At 36.8% G+C, this 26574-nt stretch overlaps 1 protein-coding gene across 5 annotated transcripts in view; it reads right to left on the reverse strand.

The window, feature by feature from the left end:
- The window catches only part of SFMBT1 (Scm like with four mbt domains 1), a 199188-nt gene that overhangs the window by 70940 nt on the left and 101674 nt on the right, over positions 1-26574 (reverse strand). For 2 of the 5 annotated variants that reach the window (XM_066244497.1, XM_066244496.1), the window contains exons 2-3: positions 14338-14503; positions 5155-5249 (exon numbers count right to left, since the gene is read on the reverse strand). In XM_066244497.1, coding sequence (XP_066100594.1) covers positions 5155-5249; positions 14338-14377 — 135 coding nt within the window. In that variant the 5' untranslated portion in view covers positions 14378-14503. Of the gene's footprint in view, positions 1-5154; positions 5250-8019; positions 8067-14337; positions 14504-26574 lie in introns of all 5 variants that reach the window. The other 3 variants (XM_066244500.1, XM_066244499.1, XM_066244501.1) reach the window with 3 other exon arrangements.

Raw genomic sequence — 26574 nt, forward strand, 5'->3', positions numbered from 1 at the left:
ATATTATACTGGCTGACCTTTGGTGGTGCACTGGATATAAAGTGTAGACCTGGAATGCCAAGGTCACTGGTTCAAAACCTTGGGCTTGCCCCGTCAAAGCATATACAAGAAGCAACTACTATGCGTTGATGATTCCTGCTCCCCCTCTCTTTCTAAAATCAATCAATAAAAATAAGAAATTTATATACATATATCACTTTATATGTTGCAAAAAATCTTCTAACCATATGCTTACAAATCCTCTCTCCCATCCTTTGTGCTACTGTAGTTATGTATGCTATAAATATACAATATATTGCTACCATGGTTGTTTCAGTTATCTTTTAGACATATTACAAAAAAGAAATGAGCCTGACTGGTGGCGGAGCAGTGGATAAAGCTGAGATCACTGGTTTGAAATCCTGAGGTTGCTGGCACTGAGCATGGGCTCATCAGCACGGGGCTGCTGGCTTGAGCAGGGGTATCATCCACACAATCCCAAAGCTTGCCAGCTTGAGCTCAAAGGTCACTGGCATGAAAAGCCCAAGGCTGCTGGCTTGAGCAAGGGCACACTGGCACAACCCTGGTCAAGGCACATACAAGAAGCTCAAAGTATAACTCAAGTGAGAGCAACTACAAGTTGAAGCTTCTTACCTTCTCTCTTTCTTCCTTTCTCTCTCTCTCACTCTTTCTTTAAAAAGTATTAAGAAATGAAATTCATATCTACTTACATTTATGCCATTTCCACTGTTCTTTATTTCTTTGTATAGATCTAAGTTTCTGCCTTTTTATCAAATTCCTTACTTCTGCCTTAATGAATTCTCTCAATTTTTGTTTTCCTGAAAAAGTCGTTATTTCTTTTACATTTAGAATAAGTTTCTGCTGGGTATAGAATTCTGGATTGACAGGTTTATTTCTTTCAATACTAACGATCTTACTCCATTGTCTTCTGGTTTGGATAGTTTCTGGAAAAAAAATTCTATAATTGTTATATTTGTTCTTCTCTATATAATGTGTCTTTTTCCCCCCTCTGGCAGTCTTAAATATTTTTTCTATCTGGTTTTCGGTAGTTTGAATATAATATGCCTAGATGGGTTTTATTTGTTGTTTACTATTTATCCCGTTTTGCATTTCCTGAGTTTCTTCAATCTTTGATGTGAAATCTCTTTCCTTTCAAAAATTATCTGCCATTTTCTCTTCAAATATCTCTTTTTCACTTTCTTTTTCTGAGGCTCCAACTACACATATACTAGACATTTTTTACATTGTCCATAGCTGTTTGGTGTTCTGGTCTGGTTTTTTCCCCACTCTTATTTCTCTTTGGATTTCCCTCTGGGTAATTTCTACTGACTTATCTTCAAGTATACGGATTCTTTCCTCAACTGTGTCATGTTTACTTTCAAAGTCATTCATCATTTCCTTTATCATGTTTTTTATTTCTATGATTCCCATTTGATTCTTTCTAATAGTTTCCATCTCTCTGATGTCCCTTTTCTCTTCATGCATGTTATCCACCTACTCTGCTAAAGCCTTTATTATATTGACCATGGTTATTTAAAATTCTCGGATAGTTCCAACATCTGGAGTATATGAGTCTGGTTTTGTTGATTGCTTTGTCTCTTGACAGTTTGCTGTTTTTTCCTTGCTTATTTATGTGTACCATAATTTTTAGCTGAAAGCCAGATATCCTGTGTAAAAACAGTCAAGACCAAGGCAAAAAATATTTATGCCTGGGAATGGGTATGTTTCTTCTTATGCCTTAAGTCTGAAGGAGAAAGTTAAGTCAATCTAACTAGGAGTGGAATCAGATTTGGGTTTTGTTATTGTTGGAAGCCAGTGTACCATCGGCTTCCAATTCGATTAGAATTTTCTAGTGTTTAGGGTATAGGCTCATTTGCCAGAAGGTTTTTTCCCTGTTTGCTGTTTCACCTTCAGACTTAGGTCTTCTCTTTGTGACTGCATCTCACAGACCATCTCTCTCCATACTCTTGCCTCTTCCCCCACAAATAAACCTCTGCTACCTAACATTTTCTAACTGGTGGTTGGGGACAGGCTGAAAGGTGCATTCTCTGAGATTTAGCTTCAGTCTTAGGTTTTGAGTCCTTGGGTCCTGAGGGTGAGAACTTCTCAGACATCTTACCCCCTCTCCCAACTGTGGAGGACCTTAATGCTCCAGCATGCATTTCTACCCTTCTCCCAGGGACAGAGAGCTTTTATTCCTTCTGTTCTAGCCCCAGGCTACAAAGGATATTCACCTGTATTCTTGGATTAATAGGGTTTGCATCCCTTCCTCTAGCAGCTTGAAGCCTTGGTTGTAGAAGACCTAGGTAAAGCTTAGTGCCTTCCCACAGGGGGTGCTGTTCTGTCTACCAGACATGTACCTTGAGGAAGGCTTTTTCACTATCTTAGACCTATCTTCCTTACAAATGTGATTTATCTCTAATTTCTTCTTAAGCCCTGTCTTTCCTCCCACCTTTATTCTAAACTGGGTTCTATAAAACCCTTGCCAGTGGCTTCCACATCCATCCATTATTCTCAAGTTCTGAGCTATGTCAGCTTTGCCTCCAATCTGCTAGGCAAAGGCATCCCTTCTTAGCATTTTCCTACACCCATGTTTGGCTTTCAGTATATTTGGCAGCCCTTTATCATATACTGATTCAGGTTTACAATATTCCCTATTGTCAATACATTTGACAGTAACAGAATATGTACACATTTATTTTTTAGTTTGTTGTTTTATCATTCAAAAAGGAGAAGGGGGAACTGGTTTCTTTAAAGTGACACTTTTTTAGACAAGAATTTTGATCAGGGAATTTGTCTTTCGTTCTTTTTATTTCATTTTAGTATAAATAAATAAGCTTTTGTAAATACATATCAGATTGGCAATAACATTAAAAACAAGAATTCAAAGGTATTATAAAGTCACTAAAGACTTCCCATGTTAAAACAATATTGAAAACAATTACAAAAGATTAGCCAATGCAACACAAAATAAAAATTTTACCTAAAATATATAATTCTCACTTCAACTTAAGAGACAAAATGAACTAAGAAATAATCAAAAAGGAAAACTATTATGACAGAGTTTTACACAAGAACTGAAAATAGCAGCACTCTTTAGCTTATAAAGATACCTAAAAGAATACAGTCCAGCTTCACAAAATCATAGATTATACTGAGTATCTTTGCAAAGCCTAGAACAAAGGAACTATGTCTTTGAACATTTGTTGAACATTTCTATAGACCAGCGGTTCTCGACCTGTGGGAACTGCTGCTATAGACGAAACTGCCTTCCATCAAAATTCATATGTTCAAATCCTAGCTCCCAATACAGTGGTACCTTGAGATATGAATTTAATTCGTTCTGTAACCAAGCTTATCAGTCAGTTAACTCGTATATCAAACTATCGATACTAGACCCATGCACCAACATGCCAACTAGCGGCAGCTTCCAGAATCATGACTCATATCTCAGAATTCTGCTCGGATCTCGAACAAAAATACGGACCGAGTCGCAGCTCGTATCTTTAAAAAAAATTTGTATGTTGGTCTGTTTGTATCTCAAGGTACCACTTATATTGATATTTGGGAGATAGAACCTTTAGAAGGTAGTAAAGATTAAATGAGGCCATAAGACTGGAACCCTGACCCAATAGGGTTAGTATCCTTATAAGAAGAGACACCAGAGAGCCTGCACCCTCACATTCCACCATGTGAGAACACAGCAAGAAGTGATAGTCTGCAAACTAGAAAGAGAGTCTTGCAGAAAATGACAATGCTGACACCCTAATTTCAGACTTCTAATTTCCAGAACTGTGAGAAAATAAACTTCTGTTGCTTAAGCCACCCAGTCTGTGTTATTTTGTTATGGCATCCCAACTAAGACAAACATGAAATAAGTAGTTTTAGAATCAATAATATTGTGTCTTTTAAGAGGGAGTGAAGGGCCCTGGCCGAATAGCACAGTGGATAGAGCGTCCATCTGGCATGGGAATATTCCAGGTTCGATCCCTGGTCAGGGAACACATGAGAAGTGACCAGCTGCTACTCTTCCCCTCCCTCTATCCATTCTCTCTCAGTCAGTGACTCAACTGGTCTGAGTGTAGACCCCAGGTGCTGAGGATAGCTTGGTTGGTTTGAGCATCGGCCCCAGAAGGGGGTTGCCAGGTGGCTCCCAGTTGGGAAGCATGTGGGAGTCTATCTCTCTATCTCCCCTTCTCTCACTTAAAAAGAAAAGGGAATGAAGGGTAATCAGGGTTTTAAAACATTAGGCCTAAATATTAATTATTAATAAAAATTTGGAGTATTTTCTCACATTCTAAAGGCATTACACAGGCAAATATGTTGTCCATTGATAAAACATTAAACTGGGCTGTTACATTATAAAACTATGCTGCACAGGCCACTAATGTTGACTCATGTATGATATTACTCATGTTTATGTTCAATATGATAGAAAGCAAACATTATTGAAATTACTTTCATTGAGCAAACCAATAGTCATAAAATGTTATATGTAAAGTACAAGAAAATAAACCATTTTCTTCAATTTGTAAGATTTAAAAAAAAAAAAGGAATATTCATGACAGTCAAAAAGATAATTCCTGCATTAAGTGGCATAAAATACACAAAGCCAGAAATAATTTTAAGAGTATGCCAAGTTTTCCTAATGATGGTAGCAGGGGGAGAGAAAAGGAAAGAGCATTCAAGTTCTTTCAAGTGTCTCAATTTAAAATAACTCCAAAACTCTCTAATTATGGTACAGTGAGTCGAAGGAAACAGATTTAACAGTAAAGCCAGTGGTAGTCAACCTGGTCCCTACCACCCACTAGTGGGCATTCCAGCTTTCATGGTGGGTGGTAGCGGAGCAACCAAAGTATAAATAAAAAGATAGATTTAACTATAGTGAGTTGTTTTATAAAGATTTATTCTGCCAAACTTAGTGAGAATCTGACATAAAGTACTTGGTAAGTAATTATTATTATATGCTTTAACTTGCTGTAACTCTGCTTTATCAATTTTATAAAGTTAAGTTACTTCCCTACTTTATAAATCACCATTACTGTGGAACCAGTGGGCGGTTAGAAAATTTTACTACTAACAGAGATACAAAAGTGGGCAGTAGGTATAAAAAGGTTGACTACACCTGAGTAAAGCAATAGAGTTACTGCTCACATGTTTAAAAGACCCGTAGGGAACAGCTGTGGACCCTGTCTCTTCTAGATAATCTTCCCAGCTGAGTTCCACTTCTTCCAAACTGGATCCAGCATCTGGAATTAAAAACAAAATAAAACAAAACAAAAACAGGTGAATGCCAATTAAAGAAAACTCAAGGTACTAAAACATAAACTTAGTAATAAACCTAATTTACAATTTGGTCACAATTTACTTCACAAGTTAATTGGTTTTATGGTAGGTTCCCTTGGTGCATTGATTGTTAATAAATCTCAACAGCATAGAAGCGTGACATGCTTTCTCCTGTTGAGATTCATGGGATTCACCTAAAAGGGCTATGTAAAGCTGGTGAGAGTATAACTATTACAACCACTTTGGATTGTATTTAATATCTAATGCCAAATATTTGAGATACCAAATAGGTAGGCATTTCAAACTTGAATTTTCAGATTTCTTCCTTAGTACTCTACAACTGAGTAAAACATACCAACAGTCAATATTTTGACTCAATCCAAAAAAAATGTGATTATCCTTCTTTCCTCCCTTTGTTTTTACATCTTACATCCAAACATCAGAAAATTCTCTAGGTACCACTTTAAAATATATCCCAATTCTAATCACCTCCCACCTTTCCTATTGGTCTCTCTCTAGTCCTAGGCCTAACTATGACATTATTTACCCTTTAATCACATTTATGGTAAAATCTAAAATTCTTGAGAGTCTGCAAAGATCCTACATGATTTGATCCTCCTGCTACCTACACTGCCACTCTATTTCCAAACAACCTTATTTGTCACTGCACTCAAGTGACACCGAGTTTATTCTCATTTTTCGCTAGTCATGTCTTTCCTCAAAGCCTCTGTATTTGCTGTTTCTTCAGCTCAACGACCGATTCTCCAGTATCATTCACATCTTCATTGCACTCAAGCCTCTATACAACCGTCACTTGTCCAAAAAAGGCATTCCATGGTAGAACACCCCAGGCTCTGCTTTCTTATCTTCAAGGAATTCATTCCTATTTGGCTGTACTCTATGTCTTCTTATCTTCCTCATTAGATCATAAAGTCTATGAAGACAGGAACTTTGTTTTGGTCACTCCTATATCTCTGTCACAATAGAGACTCAATAAGTATTTGTTGAGTAAGCAAAGTCAAACATTCCATAATCCAATGTAATCACAATTCACATAAGCTCCCTAAGAGCAGGATTTTACATACTGATGTATTCCCCTACTGTCCAAAATAATGCCTGGCACTAGCAAGTTTGCAACAAACAGTTGTTGAATGAGTACACCCTACGGGAGCCTGTGCTGCACACAAACACAAAGAGGCAAATACAAGTATGCTAACTACAGCACTGTAAATAGCAACAGACAGAAGCAATCAACAAAAGAGATAAACTATGGCAATCCTACAATGGAGTACTACTATACAATAGTTTAAATAAATGAATTCATTTTGACATAGCTAAATCTCAAAAAAACCACAGCAAGTAAAAATGGCAGAAGCAAATGAAAAACACAAGAAGACACAATTTAGGTTCAAAACAAAACTCTGAAGTATAATGATTATAAATCATGCATATTAGTAAGAGTATAAAAACAAGGATGGAAAGAAAATACATCAATTTCAACAGCGCTACCTTTGGGGATGGAAAGGAGAAAACAGGATTAGAAGAGCAGTACAAAAGAGGCATAAACTGCGTTGTTTTATTCTTTTTTAAAAATTGAAACAACACATAAAAATGTGTTTGACATCATTAGGGAAAAGCAAATCAAAACCATAATGAGATACCACCTCACACCCACGGGATGGCTATAATAAAAAATTAAAAACCAGAAAATAAATGTTGGCAAAGATGTGAGAAATTGGAATCTTTGTGCACTACTGGTCTGGGAATGGAAAATGGTATAGTCACTGTGGAAAACTATGAGGTGGTTTCTCAATTAAAAATACAATTACCATATGATCCACCAATTCCTCTTATGGGTAGAGACCCAAAAGAACTGAAAGCAGAGACTTAAACAGATATTTGTACACAAATGTTCATAGCAGCAATATTCACAATAGCCAAAAGGTAGAGACAGCCCGAGTAATCACATTCAGAGACAGAAAGAAGAATGGTGGTTTCCAAGAACGTGGGGAGAGGTAAATGGGGAGTTAGTGTTCAATGGTTGTAGAGCTTCGGTTTGAGAAAATGAAAAAAGGTCTGGGGATGGACTGTGGTAATGGTTGCACAATAATATCAATGTTCTTAATGCCATTGAACAGTACAGTTTCTTTTTAGGTTAAAATGATATAGATTCTAGATATTTTATCACAATAAAAAATGGAAACAAATATTAGACAAACAAACGAAGACTACAATGGAAGCATCCTAGAAGTATAGGCCAGTAGAAAGTCAATTTCCATTACTAAAACGTAACAGGGCTGGACATTCACAGTCCTTAGCAAGGACCCTAGTCACTGAAACAGCATGCTAATTTGAAAGTAAAAATAAAGAACATCAATAAAAATAATGAATTAAGGAACTAAAAACTCTCATACATTAAAAACTACTTTACAACTGAGAAAAACTGAGAAGAAACAAGATTAATGATCTGACAGAAAAATGAACAAAATACAGGAAAAGAGATGTTATCAAAAAGAAATGCAAAGGTCCTTAAACATATGGAAAGATATGCAAATTTACTCATTTTAGGAGAAATACAAACTAAAACTACGCTGAAATATCACATTGGAAAAAATGTTCAAGTTTGACAATATACTTCAATGGTAAGCTATAGTTAAGCAGGTAAAAGCAAAATGACACAACCCTGATGAAAGAAAACTTGGCAATATCTAGCAAAATGATAGATGTATTTACCTTTTGATCCAGCAATCCCACTTCTAGGAATCTATTCCAAAGATATGCTGGCAAAAATACAAAAAGACATATGTACAAAGCTATTCATTGCAGCACTATTTGTAAAACCAAGACTGGAAACAACCCAACGTCCACCAATAAGGAACTGGCTGAATAATCTATGGTTTATACATCCAGTACTATACAGTGATAAAAAGGAATGAGAACAATTTCTATTTACTGATGTGGGATAATCTCTAGAATATATTAAATGAAAATGCAAACTACAAAGCAGTTTTTGTTGTATCTCTACTTCTGTATAAGGTGAGAGAAGTATGAAAATAAATATATATGTATATACTCACACATATTTACATATATATCTTTATTATTTATATTTTTAAGTAAACAGTATAAATAAATAACAATACTAGTTAGTATATGAAGAAGAAAAAGAATGAATAGTATCAGGTTGAAAGTAGAAATGTTGTTATAAAATTTTCACCTGATAACTATGTAGATACTTTATATAATTTAGAAACATATTTAAGTCAAAAAACTTCTAAAATTGAAAATGATTTGAAACAGAACACCTAAGTGTTGGCAGCAAAGCATAAAAAACCCCAAGATTCCTGTAAGTCGTATTAAAATAGAATATTCTGACTGTAAAACCTAACGGAATATATATATTTAAAGACAAAAACTACACTGTAACCTTATTAATATTTGGAATGCTGGTACTTTATTTTTAGTGCATGCATGAGAGAGACAGGAAGAAAGAGAGATGAGAAGAATCAACTTGTAGTTGCTGCACTTTAGTTGTTCATTGATTGCTTCTCATAACATGCCTTGATCATGGGACTCTGGATGAGTCAGTAACCCCTTGCTCAAGCCAGCAACCATGGGATCATGTCGATGATCCCACACTTAAGCCGGCAACCCACACTGAAGCTGGTGAGCCTGCGCTCAAGCCAAATAAGCCAGTGCTGAAGCCGGCAAACTTGGGGTTTTGAACCTGGGACCTTAGCATCCCAGGTAGATGCTCTATCCACTGCATCACCACAAGTCAGGCAGTATTATCATTTTGAAAAAATTATAGAAATATTATTGGGTAAAAAACAAACAAATATGATATTAACATCACTATGAAACAGCACATTTCTAAAAGAACAAACACAAGCATAAAATCCAAGACACAAAAACCCTATAATTTTATTTATTTATTTTTTAAAGTTCTCTTTTTTTTTATTTTTTTTTATTTTATTTATTCATTTTAGAAAGGAGAGAGAGAGAGAGACAGAGACAGAGAGAGAAGGGGGGGAGGAGCAGGAAGCATCAACTCCCATATGTGCCTTGACCAGGCAAGCCCAGGATTTCGAACCGGCGACCTCAGCATTTCCAGGTTGATGCTTTATCCACTGCGCCACCACAGGTCAGGCCCAAACCCTATAATTTTAAATAAAAATTGTACAAAGCAGATGAGGCCATCTGATTTTCTTTTCTCTTCAAAAGATGCACATTTTGCCTGACCAGGCACTGATGCAATGGATAGAGCATTGGCCTGGGATGCAGAGGATCCAGGTTTGAAACCCCAAGGTTGCTGGCTTGAACGTGGGCTCATCAAGTTTGAGCACAGACTCACCAGCTTGAGCACAGGCTCACCAGCTTGATCACGGAGTCGCTATCTTGAAGCCCAATGTCGCTGGCTTGAGCAAGGAGTCACTGGCTCGGCTGGAGCCCCCCAGTCAAGGCACATATGAGAAGCAATCAGTGAACAATTAGGGTGTTGCAACAAAGAACTGATGCTTCTCATCTCTCTCCCTTCCTGTCTTCCCGTCTGTCCCTCTCTCTCAAAACAAAAAACAAAAAAACAAAGATGTGCATTTTCTAGCTATGTGCAGGAGATAAGACCTAGAAGATATGACAACATAGTATCAATGAGCATCCTAGCACTAGACTGTGGGTTCTAAATATGGTGTATACCTTTAAAAAAAAGCTCCTTAGAGATATGACAGATTGTAAATTTTTTCTTTTTTCAGATTGTAAATTTATATACCTAGAAACCTTACTATGCCACAAAGCTAGGACTATAAAAGATACATGACGTTACAGCAAAAAAAACACAGGAACAAATGTGAAAGACTCTCACTGCTATAGAATGGGGCAAGTATCACATGAATAACAGCAATGGATTCAAACTCATTTTATTTACACTACACATATGTGTGTGTGTATATATATATATATTATATATATATATATTATATATATAATATATATATAATATATATATCCCCCCCATATTTAAAACAAGAAAACAAGGCCCTGGCCGGTTGGCTTAGCAGATAGAGCTTTGACCCAGCATGCGGACATCCCAGGGTTGATCCCCTGTCAGGGCATAAATGAGAAACGAACATCTGGCCTGACCAGGGAGTGGTGCAGTGGATAGAACATTGGACTGGGACGCAGAGGACCCAGGTTCAAATCCCTGAGGTCGCCGGCTTGAGTGCGGGCTCACCAGCTTGAGCAAGGGTTTGCTGGCTTAAGCGTGGGATCATAGACATGAGCTCATGGTTGCTGGTTTGAGCCCAAGGACACTGGCTTGAGCAAGGGGTCACTCACTCTGCAGTAGCCCCCCCAGTTAAGGCACATATAAGAAAGCAATCACTGAACAACTAAGGAGCTGTAACGAAGAACTGATGCTTCTCATCTCTCTCCCTTCCTGTCTGTCCCTATCTGTCCCTCTCTCTAACTTTGTCTCTGTCAAAAAAAAAAACCAAAAAAAACCCAAAAAAAAACAAAACCCAGAAACGACCATCTGCTTCTCTTCCTCTCCCTCTCCCCCTTCTCTATTTCTTCCCCTCTCACAGCCAATAGGTCAACTAGTTGGAGGATCGGCCCAGGATGCTGAGGATAGCTCTGTTGATTCAAGCATCAGCCCCAGACAGGTGTTGCTGAGTGAATCCCAGTTGGGGCCCATGTGGGATTCTATCTCTCTATCACCCCTCCTTTCATTTAAAACAAACAAACAAAAAAACAAAAGAAAACAAATCAACTTGCTAAATGGCAAAGTGAGTACCTCAGTGAACCCACTTTCCCAGAAAAGCAGCAAAAAATACTGACTAAGTAATAAAAATTAACCATTTCAAAGTTCTGAAATTAACTGAAAACAGAACAATCTGAAAAGCATCTACTCAAGATGAGTTACTGAATTACAGTTAGAACAGTGAGGTTGTTGCATTTTGGGTTGGGACTACTCCCTTCCCTTACTCCTCCTCAGCGCAAAATGGAAATTTCTGAACTGAAAATATAATAACCAAAAGAAAACTCCATGGATACACTCCACAGCAGAATGAGGAGAATGGGGGGGGAGGGGCACCAAGATTAAAGACAGAGCAAGAAAATTACCCACTCTAAACAACAGGCAGAAAACAACTAAAAAAGAAAAAATGAAAAGAGCCTCATGGAGTTGTGAACAACAAAAGATCTAACATTAGTGTCACTGGAGTCCCAGAAGAAGAGACAGAAAACAAAGCTAAAACAATATTTGAAGACATAATGGCTGAAAAATTTCCAAATTTGGCAAGAAGCTAAGAAAACCCAAACAAGATAAACCAAAGGAAATATGTGCAAATATACACTGAAAACAAAAGACAATAAAAATGTCTTGAAAGCATCAAGAGAAACGATACTTATCTTAAGGGAGGCAGGGAGTGGGAATTCCAATGACAGCATATTTCTAGTCAGAAACTATGGAGGCTACAGGTACAATATTTTTCAAAAGATGAAAGAAAAGAACTTTTTCTATCTCCAGCAAAAATGTCCCTCAATAACAAGTGGAAAAATCGAGACATTGTCAATATGAAAGAAAACTAAGACATTTTATCACCAGTAGACATACCCTAAAAAAATGGCTAAAGGAGGAAATTCTATAAATAGAAATAAAACGTCAGAACACGGGACTCTTGAATCTTGGAAAATCAGTACGGAGTAAAGGACAATGAAAAGAGTAAAAATATTTTTAAATATATTTTCCTTCTCCTCTTGAGTTTTCTAAATTATGTTTCAAACTTAAATATTTTAATATCTGATGTGGTTCTCAAAATATCTAGAGGAAATATATATGACAACTGTATTATAAATAGAAGACAGTAAAGATATATACATATATGTAAAGTTTCTGAATGTCACTCAAACTACTAAAATGATACCAGCAGACTACAGTAAATTATGTACATTATAATGTAATACCCAGCACAACCAGTGAAAAGCTGTACAAAGAGAAACACTATAGACATAGCTAAATGGAATTCTAGAAAAAATATTCAAGTAACCCATAGAATGGTAGGGGAAAAAAACAGAGAAAACAAATGAACAAAAATAGCAGACTTGAGCCCTGACATATCAATAATTACATTAAATGTAAAACAGAAAAATTTAGAAATAACTGTATGCTGGTATAAGAAACTTACTTCAAATATAATGACAGAGGAAGGTTGAACATACAAGAATGAAGAAGAAATACCACATAAACATTAATCAAAATAAAACAAGAATAAGCCCTGGCCGGTTGGCTCAGTGGTAGAGCGTCGGCCTGGCATGCAGGAGTACCGGGTTTGATTCCCGGCCAGGGCACACAGGAGAAGCGCCCATCTGCTTCTCCACCCTTCTTCTTCTCCTTCCTCTCTGTCTCTCTCTTCCCCTCCTGCAGCCAAGGCTCCATTGGAGCAAAGATGGCCCAGGCACTGAGGATGGCTCTGTGGCCTCTGCCTCAGGCACTAGAATGGCTCTGGATGCAACAGAGCGACGCCCCAGAGGGGCAGAGCATTGCCCCCTGGTGGGCATGCCAGGTGGATCCTGGTCGGGCTCATGCGGAAGTCTGTCTGACTGCCTTCCCGTTTCCAGCTTCAGAAAAATGCAAAATAAATAAATAAATAAATAAATAAATAAATATAAAATAAAATAAAAAAAAGAAAACAAGAATAAATCCATAGAGACAGAAAGTAGATTAATGGTGGTTGCCTGAGGCGGAATGGAGCAAGAGTGGGGCGGTGATGGAAATGTTTCAGAAATCGTAGTGACAGTCACACAACTTTGTGAATATGCTAAAAAGCACTGAACTGTACACTCTATAAGAGTAAATTGTATGGTATGTGAATTATACCTCAAAAAAAGAAAAATACCTCCACACAATGCAATATACAGATGATGTATTATAGAACTATACACCTGAAACCTGTATAATGTCACTAATCCATGTCATCCCAGTAAATTCAATAAAAACTTAAAAAAGAAACTTAATAAAGTTTTGGGGTTTTTTTTATAAAAAACCTCAATAGTTAAAAAAAAAGTTATTGTTGATTAAAAAGCAGACAACAAAATGACCCAAAGACAGGAAGTACTGAGGATATGGGGATGGCAAATAAGTACATGTTAAACACTACTAGCCATTAGAAAAATGGACATTAAGACCAGCATAAGCCGTCATTATTACATGCCTATCAGAATGACTTAAATAAAAAAATAGTGACAACACCAAATGGCAGTGAGGACACAAACAAACTAGATTTCTCACACATACTCTGGAAAGTATTCTGGCAATTTCTTTACTACATATGATCCAGCAATTGTGCTTCCAGAAAACTGTAATCCAGAAAAATAAAATCTTATGTATACTACTGCTCACAGCAGCTTTATCTATAATAGCGAAAAACTGGAGGCAACCAAACTGTAAAATAGATGAATAGTTAACCAAACTATAGTATATCCATGGAATACTACTCAACAATAAAAAGGAACTAATTGTCACCTGGGGTTAGGGAAGGTTGGGGAAAGAGGGTGGGTGGAAGTATGAAGGGGTAGAACAGAGGAGGTCTTAGTGATGGTTAGTTCTGTATCTTGACTAGGGTGGTGGTTACTGGAATCTATATACGATAAAATGACATAGAACTACAAACACTTCATACATATGTGAATTTCCTGGTTTTTACACTGTACTAAATTTATATGAGATGTAACTAATGGTAGAAACTGGGACCTGTCAGTACTATCTTTGCAACTTCCTATGAATATATATGATAGTTATTTCAAAACAGTTCAAAGGTAACTATCAGAATTAAAATTTTGTGTTTTTTTAAAAGAAATCTGTTCATAAAAGTTTACTTTTTCAGCAAACATTATGAGTACTCCATAGTCCTAGTGCTAGATTTCCTGCTAGGTACGGGGAAAGACAACACATATCTTCAAAGAGCTTCCTGTTTAGTGTTCGAAAGACAAGTGAGACAATGTAACACAGGAAGGTAATATAATTCTTCACTGTGAAGAATGCATTCTGCTCACCAAAACCAATACCTGCTTCAAGCTGCTGCTCCCCGTTCATTTCCACAGCGCATGGACTATCTCTGCCCCACACAAGGAACAGGCCTTACGATTCTGCTATGATCTGAAGATTACTTGCAGGTCTCAAGCATCCATCAATGAGCATCCAAGGTTCCAAATGAAAGTGCTAAAAAAATTTAAAAAAAGGACACATAAATAGCCTGAAGTCCAAATGTGTTTACTCATTCATAAGACATGGCACTCCAGTGGGCTGAGAGGTCAGAGAAAAGAAAAACATACTGGCAGAATACATGAGATTAGAGAAAAAATTGCTACCTTTTCTAATTTTTGAAGACTGTGTGTGTAGAGAGCTTGTGCTATCAAGATCTTGATATCGAAAAAGCACAAGAAATTAACATCTATATGAATCACTTATTCATTAAACTTAGATTACAATATTTAGTACCGTGATTCTTATCCACAAAAACTCTTAATTGGTAATGAATCCCTGGGGGGGGGGGTTAACCATTCAATGCTAATAAGTAATATTATTTATTACCTAATAAATAATATTCAGGATACAGTATATTACCTTATTTAGTTTTCTATTCCATTTATCTAAAATATTATGCAGAACCAAAAAGTATCCACCATATTAGTCTACGATTATGCTTATAAAAGAGAAACCCTCCAAAAGAAGCCCAGAACCCACTTATTCTTTTTTAAAACAGCTTTACTAAAGGGACATAATTCACATATCAAAACTTGCCATTTTAAGTGTACAAGTCAATAACTATTAGTAAATTTGCAGAGTTGTGGAACACCACTGTAATCCAATTTTAGAATATTTCCATTGCCCTGAAAAGAAACTTCATTCCTACTTGGAGTTCCTCCCCATTCTGACCATAGCCTCAGACAATCACTAACCTGCTTTCCATCTCGAGAGAGTTTGACTTTGCTAGACATTTCACATAAACGGAATCACACAATACGTGGTCTTTTGTTTCTACCTTCTTTCATTTAGTGTGCTTCCAAGGTTGCATCCATGCTGCAACATGGATGAATCTATTTAATCTTGCTTAACATATATGTAAAGCAATCTAAGATATTGCTTTGTATGTGCCCAATAGGTTATAAAAAGTAAATGAAGGGGGAAGAGGAACTGATGTAAACTAACCATAAGGGCAAAAATACAGCACACTATGAGTGGGATAGGTACTCAACAGCTACAGCTACAGCTGTAGCGGGTGATATTATACAGGATCAAGCAACTCTATACCTCTCAAAAAGATTTTAGCATGTATTAGACTCCCAGTAAACAATTCTCATGGAAGAATTTTAAACACTAATGTTAATATACCTTCAGAAAATGTATAAGCTACCTAAATCGCAACAGCTTCAGGTAGAATACCCACGTGCTAGTTCCAGCTCTACTAATCACTATTAATGTTCCTTTTTTTGTTTTTGTTTTTTTAAAGCAAGAGAGAGAGAAAGAGAAGCAAACATACAGGAAGGGAGAGAGATGAGAAACATCAACTTGTAGTCGCTACACTTTAATTGTTCATTGATCGTTTCTCATATGTGTCTTGACGGGTGGGAGGGCTGCAGCTAAGCCAATGACCCCTTGCTCAAGCCAGTGACCTTGGGCTCAAGTCAGCAACCCTGGGCTCAAGTAAGCAACCCTGGAATTCAAGCCAGTGACCTCAGGGTTTCAAACCTGGGTCTTCAGCATCCCAACTTTATCCACTGCACCACCACCTACCTGGTCAGGCTCTCAATCTTATATAGACCATATTATGTCATTTTTTAATCTGTAAAGTGGGTATCTTCTCCAGATTTTAAAATTACATTTCATAATGAGCATAAAGTCTTAACTATTAAAATTATAAATATCTCATTTGAGATAACTACTAGTTCCCCAATTACATCACATGCAATAGCTCATACAACATAAGCACTGAAACCCACACTTTCAGATAAGAACTAAATAGAAACCTGGTAGTGAAATTTAAAGTCTCTAAACATGCTCTCTTCTCTAAGTTTACTTTTCTAACCCAATCCCAAATCATTCAAATTTAACCATTCCCCCTATTAATTCATTAACTCCCCATATTTAGCAAACAGCAGCTCATGACCACTCACTATTCTACAGGGTAAGGGTAAAGTGAGACATCGTTCCTGCTTTCATGAAGCTTGTTTTCAACAGGGGGTAGACAAATTCAGCCAACAATCTAAAATAATTACTTTAAGTTCTATGAAGAAAAAGCAGTGGGTGTTAAGATGAAATGTAACAGCAGACATAATCTAAACTGAGAGGTCTTGACAGAGTCCCTGAAAAATATGGGATTTAAGCTGAAATACAGCCCTGTCCTAAACACTTAAACATATTAATCTATTTAATACTTCCAACACTCCACAAGGTGAGCATCATCCTGAGGAAACAGGCACAGAACAGGCACTTGACCTATTCAAGAGTCCCACAGCTAGTAAGTAACAGAACTAGTTTTCTTTTGTTTGTCTTTAATGAGGGAGAGAAATAGAGAGACAGACTACCATATGCGCCCCGATCCGGATCCACCCAGCAACCCCAGTCTGGGGCTAATGTTCAAATCAATCGAGCTATCCTCAGCACCTAAGGCTGATGCTTGGACAAACCAAGCCACTGGCTGTGGGAGGGGAAGAGGGAGAGCAGCCAGAGAGGGAAGGGAAGAGAAGCAGATGGTCACTTCTCACATGTGCTCTGACCAGGGATCAAAGGTGGGATGCCCCAACATCAGCTGATGTTCTATCCACTGAACCAACTGGACAGGACCAGAATAGGTTTAAAATATAGCAACCCTGGCCAGTTGGCTTAGTGGTAGAGTGTCGGCCTGGTGTGTGTAAGTCCTGGGTTCGATTCCCGACCAGGGCACACAGGAGAAGTGCCCATCTGCTTCTCCATCCTTCCCCCTCTTCTTTCTATCTTTCTCTTCCCCTCCTGCAGCCAAGGCTCCACGGGAGCAAAGTTGGCCTGGGCACTGAGGATGGCTCCATGGCCTCTGCCTCAGGTGCTAGAAGGGCTCCAGCTGCAATGGAGCAATGCCCCAGATGAGTAAAGCATCACCCTCTATTGGGCTTGCTGGGTGGATCCCAGTAGGACGCATGCGAGAGTCTGTCTCTCTGCCTCCTCACTTCTCACTTCAGAAAAATTCCAAAAAAATAAATAAATTAAAAAAAAATAGCAAAACAGCTATATTCCACATCCTCAAACACTACATTATACTGACTCTCAATAGGTGTAAGGAAAGGTTTTTTTAAGCAAGGAAAGTAAATGATCAAATCTGTTTGTTTTAAAAAATAAACCATAAAGAAGTGACAACAAAGACAATATAGAACTATAAAACTTTTACATGGCAACAGACACCATAAATAAAATTCAAAGATAAGAGCAGACCTTGGACGTCACGGAAATGGCGCCGTGAGAAGCGCGTCCGACAGCTCTCCCCTAAATCACAACAAATTTATCAACTAGAAACAGAAAAATTTATCCTCGGAGCATTCCGGAGTTCCACACAAACTGAAAGCAAAAGGACTGTTATCACTTGAATCTGAGAGACGAGGGTGTGGAGGAAGCTACCGCAGCGACGCTCATTCAAGCCGCGAGGGAGTGCGCCTGCGTGCTATCAATAAGACCACCCTCAGATGCCGATAAGAAAGAGGAAATCGAATATTATGGATACAAAAGAAAGAGAGGTAACACAAATAGATGTGGAAAAATCTATGGAGAAAAGACTTAACATATTGGAAGCCTTGGAGCTAAATGACAGAGAATTTAAAATAGAAATCTTAAAAACACTCAGAGATATACAAGAAAACACAGAAAGGCAATATAGGGAGATCAGAAAACAACTCAATGAACACAAAGAATATATTACCAAGGAAATTGAAACTATAAAAACAAATCAAACAGAAATGAAAAACTCAATTCACGAGCTGAAAAACGAGGTAACAAGCTTAGCTAACAGAACAGCCCAGATTGAAGATAGGATTAGTGAAATAGAAGACAAACAACTTGAGGCACAACAGAGAGAAGAAGAAAGAGACTCAAAAATAATAAAAAATGAGAAAGCCCTACAGGAATTGTCTGACTCCATCAGAAAGAATAACATAAGAATAATAGGTATATCAGAGGGAGAAGAGAAAGAAAATGGAATGGAGAATATACTCAAACAAATAATAGATGAGAACTTCCCAAGCCTGTGGAAGGAACTAAAGCCTCAAATTCAAGAAGCAAACAGAACACCAAGTTTTCTTAACCCCAACAAACCCACTCCAAGACACATCATAATAAAGATGACACAAACCAATGACAAAGAAAAAATTCTCAAGGCAGCCAGGGAAAAGAAGAGTACAACATATAAAGGAAGGCCTATTAGATTATCATCAGATTTCTCAGCAGAAACGCTACAAGCTAGAAGAGAGTGGACCCCAATATTTAAAGCCCTGAAAGAGAGGAACTTTCAGCCAAGAATACTATACCCATCAAAGCTATCCTTCAAGTATGAAGGAGATATAAAAACATTCACAAATACAGAAAAGATGAGAGAATTTATCAACAGAAAGCCCCCACTCCAGGAAATACTAAGGGGGGTTTTCCAACCAGATTCAAAGAACAAAAGAAAACAACACCACAAGTAACAGCTCCACCAAGAACACAATAAAACCAAACTTAAACTGTGACAACAGTTTTCCTTGTTGTTCCTGTGACAACAAGGAAAAAAAGGGGGGAGAGGATGGAGATTAACAGTAGCAAAGGATGATGAAGTGCAGAAATACTTATAAGATAGGGTACTACAATGAATATGGTAGGTACCCTTCTCATTACTTAATGGTAACCACCCTTAAAAAAACCACCACAAAAACACTTGACTTAAAAAAGGTAGCAACAGAGGAAAGAAGTATGGAACACAAACAAACAAAAACAAATGATAGAAAAACAAAAGAGAAGAATCAAACTAGATACAAAACTAACAGAAAGCAATTTATAAAATGGCAGTAGGGAACCCACAAGTGTCAATAATTACACTAAATGTAAATGGATTAAACTTACCAATAAAAAGACACAGAGTAGCAGAATGGATTAAAAAAGAAAATCCAACTATATGCTGCCTACAAGAAACACATCTAAGCAACAAGGATAAAAACAAATTCAAAGTGAAAGGCTGGAAAACAATACTCCAAGCAAACAACACCCAAAAAAAAGCAGGTGTAGCAATACTCATATCTAATAATGCTGACTACAAGACAGAAAAAGTACTCAGAGACAAAAATGGTCATTTCATAATGATTAAGGGGAAGTTGAATCAAGAAGACATAACAATCCTTAATATATATGCACCAAACCAAGGAGCGCCAAAATATATAAGACAGCTACTTATTGACCTTAAAACAAAAACTAACAAAAATACAATCATACTTGGAGACCTCAATACACCGCTGACGGCTCTAGATCGGTCATCCAAACAGAGAATCAATAAAGATATAGTGGCCTTAAACGAAATACTAGAACACCTGGATATGATAGACATCTACAGGACACTTCATCCCAAAGCGACAGAGTATACATTTTTCTCTAGTGTACATGGAACATTCTCAAGAATTGACCATATGTTGGGCCACAAAGACAATATCAGCAAATTTAGAAAAATTGAAATTGTACCAAGCATATTTTCTGATCATAAAGCCTTGAAACTAGAATTCAACTGCAAAAAAGAGGGGGAAAAACCCACAAAAATGTGGAAACTAAACAACATACTTCTAAAAAATGAATGGGTCAAAGAAGAAATAAGCGCAGAAATCAAAAGATATATACAGACAAATGAAAATGAAAATACGACATATCAGAATCTCTGGGATGCAGCAAAAGCAGTAATAAGAGGAAAGTTCATATCACTTCAGGCCTATATGAACAAACAAGAGAGAGCCGAAGTAAACCACTTAACTTCACACCTTAAGGAACTAGAAAAAGAAGAACAAAGACAACCCAAAACCAGCCGAAGAAAGGAGATAATAAAAATCAGAGCAGAAATAAATGAAATAGAGAACAGAAAAACTATAGAAAAAATCAATAAAACAAGGAGCTGGTTCTTTGAAAAGATCAACAAAATTGACAAACCCTTGGCAAGACTCACCAAGGAAAAAAGACACAGGACTCAAATAAATAAAATCCAAAATGAAAGAGGAGAGACCACCACAGACATCATAGAAATACAAAGAATTATTGTAGAATACTATGAAAAATTATATGCCACCAAATTCAACAATCTAGAAGAAATGGATAAATTCCTAGAACAATACAACCTTCCTAGACTGAGTCATGAAGAAGCAGAAAGCCTAAACAGACCAATCAGCAGGGAGGAAATAGAAAGAACTATTAAAAATCTCCCCAAAAATAAAAGTCCAGGCCCAGACGGTTATACTAGTGAATTCTATCAAACATTCAAAGAAGACTTGGTTCCTATTCTACTCAAAGTCTTCCAAAAAGTTGAAGAAGAAGCAATACTTCCAAACACATTTTATGAGGCCAACATAACCCTCATACCAAAACCTGGCAAGGATGGCACAAAGAAAGAAAACTACAGACCAATATCTCTAATGAATACAGATGCTAAAATACTAAACAAAATACTGGCAAACCGAATACAACAACATATTAAAAAAATAATACATCATGATCAAGTGGGATTCATCCCAGAATCTCAAGGATGGTTCAACATACGCAAAACGGTTAACGTAATACACCATATCAACAAAACAAAGAACAAAAACCACATGATCTTATCAATAGATGCAGAAAAGGCTTTTGATAAAATACAACACAATTTTATGTTTAAGACTCTCAACAAAATGGGTATAGAAGGAAAATATCTCAACATGATAAAGGCCATATATGATAAACCATCAGCCAACATCCTATTAAACGGCATAAAACTGAGGACTTTCTACCTTAAATCAGGAACAAGACAGGGTTGTCCACTCTCTCCACTCTTATTCAACGTGGTGCTAGAAGTTCTGGCCAGAGCAATCAGACAAGACAAAGAAATAAAAGGCATCCATATCGAAAAAGAAGAAGTAAAGCTATCACTTTTTGCTGATGATATGATCCTATACATCGAAAACCCGAAGGACTCCACAAAAAGATTATTAGAAACAATAAATCAATACAGTAAGGTCGCAGGATACAAAATTAACATACAAAAGTCCATAGCCTTTCTATATGCCAACAATGAAATATTAGAAAACGAACTCAAAAAAATAATCCCCTTCACGATTGCAACAAAAAAAATAAAATACCTAGGAATAAACATAACAAAGAACGTAAAGGACCTATATAATGAAAATTACAAAGCATTGTTAAGGGAAATCGAAAAAGATACAATGAGATGGAAAAATATTCCTTGTTCTTGGATAGGAAGAATAAATATAATCAAAATGGCCATATTACCCAAAGCAATATACAAATTTAATGCAATTCCCATCAAAATCCCTATGAGATTTTTTAAAGAAATGGAACAAAAAATCATCAGATTTATATGGAACTATAAAAAACTCCAAATAGCCAAAACAATCCTAAGGAAAAAGAATGAAGCTGGGGGCATTACAATACCTGACTTTAAACTATATTATAGGGCCACGATAATCAAAACAGCATGGTACTGGCAAAAAAATAGACACTCAGACCAATGGAACAGAATAGAAAGCCCAGAAATAAAACCACATATATATGGTCAAATAATCTTTGATAAAGGGGCCAACAACACACAATGGAGAAAAGAAAGCCTCTTCAACAAATGGTGTTGGGAAAACTGGAAAGCCACATGCAAAAGAATGAAACTCGACTACAGCCTGTCCCCGTGTACTAAAATTAATTCAAAATGGATCAAAGACCTAAATATAAGACCTGAAACAATAAAGTACATAGAAGAAGACATAGGTACTAAAATCATGGACCTGGGTTTTAAAGAACATTTTATGAACTTGACTCCAATGGCAAGAGAAGTGAAGGCAAAGATAAATGAATGGGACTACATCAGAATTAAAAGTTTTTGCTCAGCAAGAGAAACTGATATCAAAATAAACAGACAGCCAACTATATGGGAACTGATATTTTCAAACGACAGCTCAGATAAGGGCCTAATATCCAAAATTTACAAAGAACTCATAAAACTCAACAACAAACAAACAAACAAACAAACAATCCAATAAAAAAATGGGAAGAGGACATGAACAGACACTTCTCCCAGGAAGAGATACAAATGGCCAACAGATATATGAAAAGATGCTCAGCTTCATTAGTTATTAGAGAAATGCAAATCAAAACTACAATGAGATACCACCTCACTCCTGTTAGATTAGCTATTATCAACAAGACGGGTAATAGCAAATGTTGGAGAGGCTGTGGAGAAAAAGGAACCCTCATTCACTGTTGGTGGGACTGTAAAGTAGTACAACCATTATGGAGGAAAGTATGGTGGTTCCTCAAAAAACTGCAAATAGAACTACCTTATGACCCAGCAATCCCTCTACTGGGTATATACCCCAAAACCTCAGAAACATTGATACGTGAAGACACATGTAGCCCCATGTTCATTGCAGCACTGTTCACAGTGGCCAAGACATGGAAACAAACAAAAAGCCCTTAAATAGAAGACTGGATAAAGAAGATGTGGCACATATACACTATGGAATAGTACTCAGCCATAAGAAATGATGACATCAGATCATTTACAACAAAATGGTGGGATCTTGATAACATTATAAGGAGTGAAATAAGTAAATCAGAAAAAAACAAGAACTACATGATTCCATACATTGGTGGAACATAAAAATGAGACTAAGAGACATGGACAAGAGTGTGGTGGTTACCAAAGGTGGGGGGGGGGAGGGAGGACATGGGAGGGAGGGAGGGAGAGAGTTAGGGGGAGGGGGAGGGGCACAGAGAACTAGATGGAGGGTGACGGAGGACAATCTGACTTTGGGCGAGGGGTTTGCAACATAATTTGATGACAAAATAACCTAGACATGTTTTCTTTGAATATATGTACCCTGATTTATTAATGTCATCCCATTACCATTAATAAAAATTTATTAAAAAAAAAAAAAAGAGCACACCTTAAAAGTTCTCAAAAAAGGGCAAAAAAAATTTTTTTTGTAAATACTGTATGTATGGTAACAGACTTATGATCACTGGCAAATATCGAATCATGTTGTACCTGAAACTATTGTTATAGGGCAATTATACTTCAATAAACATGAATAAATAAATAAGGCAAATGAGAGATGGAAAATAAGCAAAATACAAAATAATTGCTTAATTTCCATATACAAGCTTATATAATTCAACAAAGAGAGAAAAATGGGCAAAATATGTAATTAACCCTCAAAAAAAAATCAGTTAATACTCATAAAAATGTGTTCAATTATACTGGCAGCAAAGAAAATAAAAACTTTTAATTTCATACTACTGTCTGACCTTTCAGATCAATAAAAATTTTGAAACTAAAAATATCTGATGTTGGTGTTCTGGCTGGATAACTTGGTTGGTTAGAGCCCTGGTTGGCAAACTGTGGCTCATGAGCCACATGTGGCTCTTTGCCCCTTGAGTGTGGCTCTTCCACAAAATACCACGTGCGGGTGCTACCTCGATAAGAAATGTACCTATCTATATAGTTTAAGTTTAAAAAATGTGGCTCTCAAAAGAAATTTCCATCGTTGTACAGTTGATATTTGGCTCTGTTGACTAATGAGTTTGTCGACCATGGGTTAGAGCAGGGGTCCCCAAACTTTTTACACAGGGGGCCAGTTCACTGTCTCTCAGACCATTGGAGGGCCGGACTATAAAAAAAACTATGAACAAATCCCTATGCACACTGCACATATCTTATTTTAAAGTAAGTAAACAAAACGGGAACAAATACAATAATTAAAATAAAGAACAAGTAAATTTAAATCAACAAACTGACCAGTATTTCAATGGGAACTATAGGCCTGCTTTTGGCTAATGAGATGGTCAATGTGCTCCTCTCACTGAGCACCAATGAAAGAGGTGCCCCTTCCGGAAGTGCAGCGGGGGGCCGGATAAATGGCCTCAAGGGGCCGCATGTGGCCCGCGGGCCGTAGTTTGGGGACCCCTGGGTTAGAGCATCGTCCTGATAAACAAAGGTCACAGCTTGACCTGTGGTGGCGCAGTGGGTAAAAGCGTCGACCTGGAACACTGAGGTTGCTGGTTCTAAACCCTGGGCTTGCCCGGTCAAGGCACATATGGGAGTTGATGCTTCCTGTTCCTCCCCTCTTTCTCTTTCTCTCTCTTTCTCTCTCTCTCTCTCTCTCTCTCTCTCTCTCTCTCTCTCTCTCCTCTAAAAAAGAATAAATAAAAATAATTAAACAAAGGTCACAGGTCCTATTCCCAGTTGGGGCACATACAGGAACAGATCAATGTTTCTCTCTGCACCCCCTGCCTTACTCTAAAGTCAATAAATAAATTTTTTTAAAAGCTGATGTTAGAAAAAAAAATGGTTAAGTGAAAGAACCTGGGGTATAGATTGGTACCACCTCTCTGAAGAAGAATTTAATGATAAATAACTTATCCTAGAAAAGATTTAAAAGACAAACTCTTTGAATGATAATTCTACTATTAAGAATCTGTCATATAAAACACGTGTAGAAGGCTTCATAATCAATGATGTTTGCCACAGTATTATCTATAACAGTGAGAAAGTAGAAACAGCTTATATATGTCCACTAAATGGGAATGAGATGGTCACATTCATTATAATATATCTATAGTAGGAAATACCCTACTATCATTAGAACTTAGATAGATCCATAAAAACAAATGGGAATGTTGTCTATATTGCTGAGTGAAAAAAAGCAAGTAAAGGACAATATCATTTATATTAACTTTTAAAAGTTCTATGTTCATTGTTTACTTGGCTATGTGACTTTTAACAGATACCATGACTTATTTGTGCCAATGGCATCATTTGTAAAGGGAGATAACAGTACTGTACTTACCTCACAGGACTGAAGAGCACTTAGCATAGAGCTGGCTACATAGTCAATCAATGCTGAGTTAATGTTAACTATTCAAGTTCCTATGGCACTTAGTGTATCATTTCTACATATAGTCTTAACACTTGATCATGAGTTTGATGTAACAAAGCCAGTGTTAAATAAATTTCAGAAGGTTCACTATGCTTTGAAGATATCATTTACAGCTTATTAACTCTTGAAACACTATCCTTTGAAGATCTTGTCCACTGCTTATATTTATAAACTCTTGAAACTGTATTTTGTGCAGAGAGCCACATAATAAAATAATAATAATAATAAATTAAACTTCAAAGCCAAAAAGATATGAGAGAAATGCAAGTCTTACGTATCAGAAAAGCTAATGCTGTGATATTTTTTCAATCTTAAACTTTAACCAATGAACAATCAGCTCATCATGTTCATAGGATAATGAGAAATAAATGGATGAAGCCTTCTGCAGTAGAACGTCTATTAGATCTCTCTCTTTATTGTTAGTCTGATTTATTTTTATGCAATGATAAAAAAATCCACAAAATATCCAGCTTAGAATATGGAAATTTAATTCACCTTACACTGATTTCCTATTCATGTTAAATTGTTTTTTAATTTTTTTTCTTTTTTTATTATTATTAATTTTAATGGGGTAACATGATAAATCAGGGCACATATGTTCAGTGACAACATCTCCAGGTTATTTTGACATTGGATTATGTCGCACACCCATCACCCAAAGTCAAATTGTCTTTTGTCACCTTCTATCTGGTTTTCTTTGTGCCCCTCCCTTCCCCCTTCTCCTCCCCCAACTCCCCGTAACCACCACCCTATTGTCCATGTCTCTGAGTCTCATTTTTATGTCCCATCTATGTATGGAATTATATAGTTCTTAGTTTTATCTGATTTACTTATTTCACTCAGTATAATGTTATCAAGGTCCATCCCTGTTGTTGTAAATGATCCGATGTCATCATTTCTTATGGCTGAGTAGTATTCCATAGTATATATGTACAAAAGCTTTTTAATCCACTCGTCCACTGATGGACACTTGGGCTGTTTCCAGATCTTTGCTATTGTGAACAATACTGCCATAAACATGGGGGTGCATTTCTCCTTTTGAAACAGTGCTATGGTGTTTGGGGTATATTCCTAAAAAGGGGATAGCTGGGTCAAAAGGCAGTTTGATTTTTAATT

Source organism: Saccopteryx bilineata, chromosome 10 (assembly GCF_036850765.1).
Source record: "Saccopteryx bilineata isolate mSacBil1 chromosome 10, mSacBil1_pri_phased_curated, whole genome shotgun sequence".
In the NCBI taxonomy this organism is placed as follows: Eukaryota; Metazoa; Chordata; class Mammalia; order Chiroptera; family Emballonuridae; genus Saccopteryx; species Saccopteryx bilineata.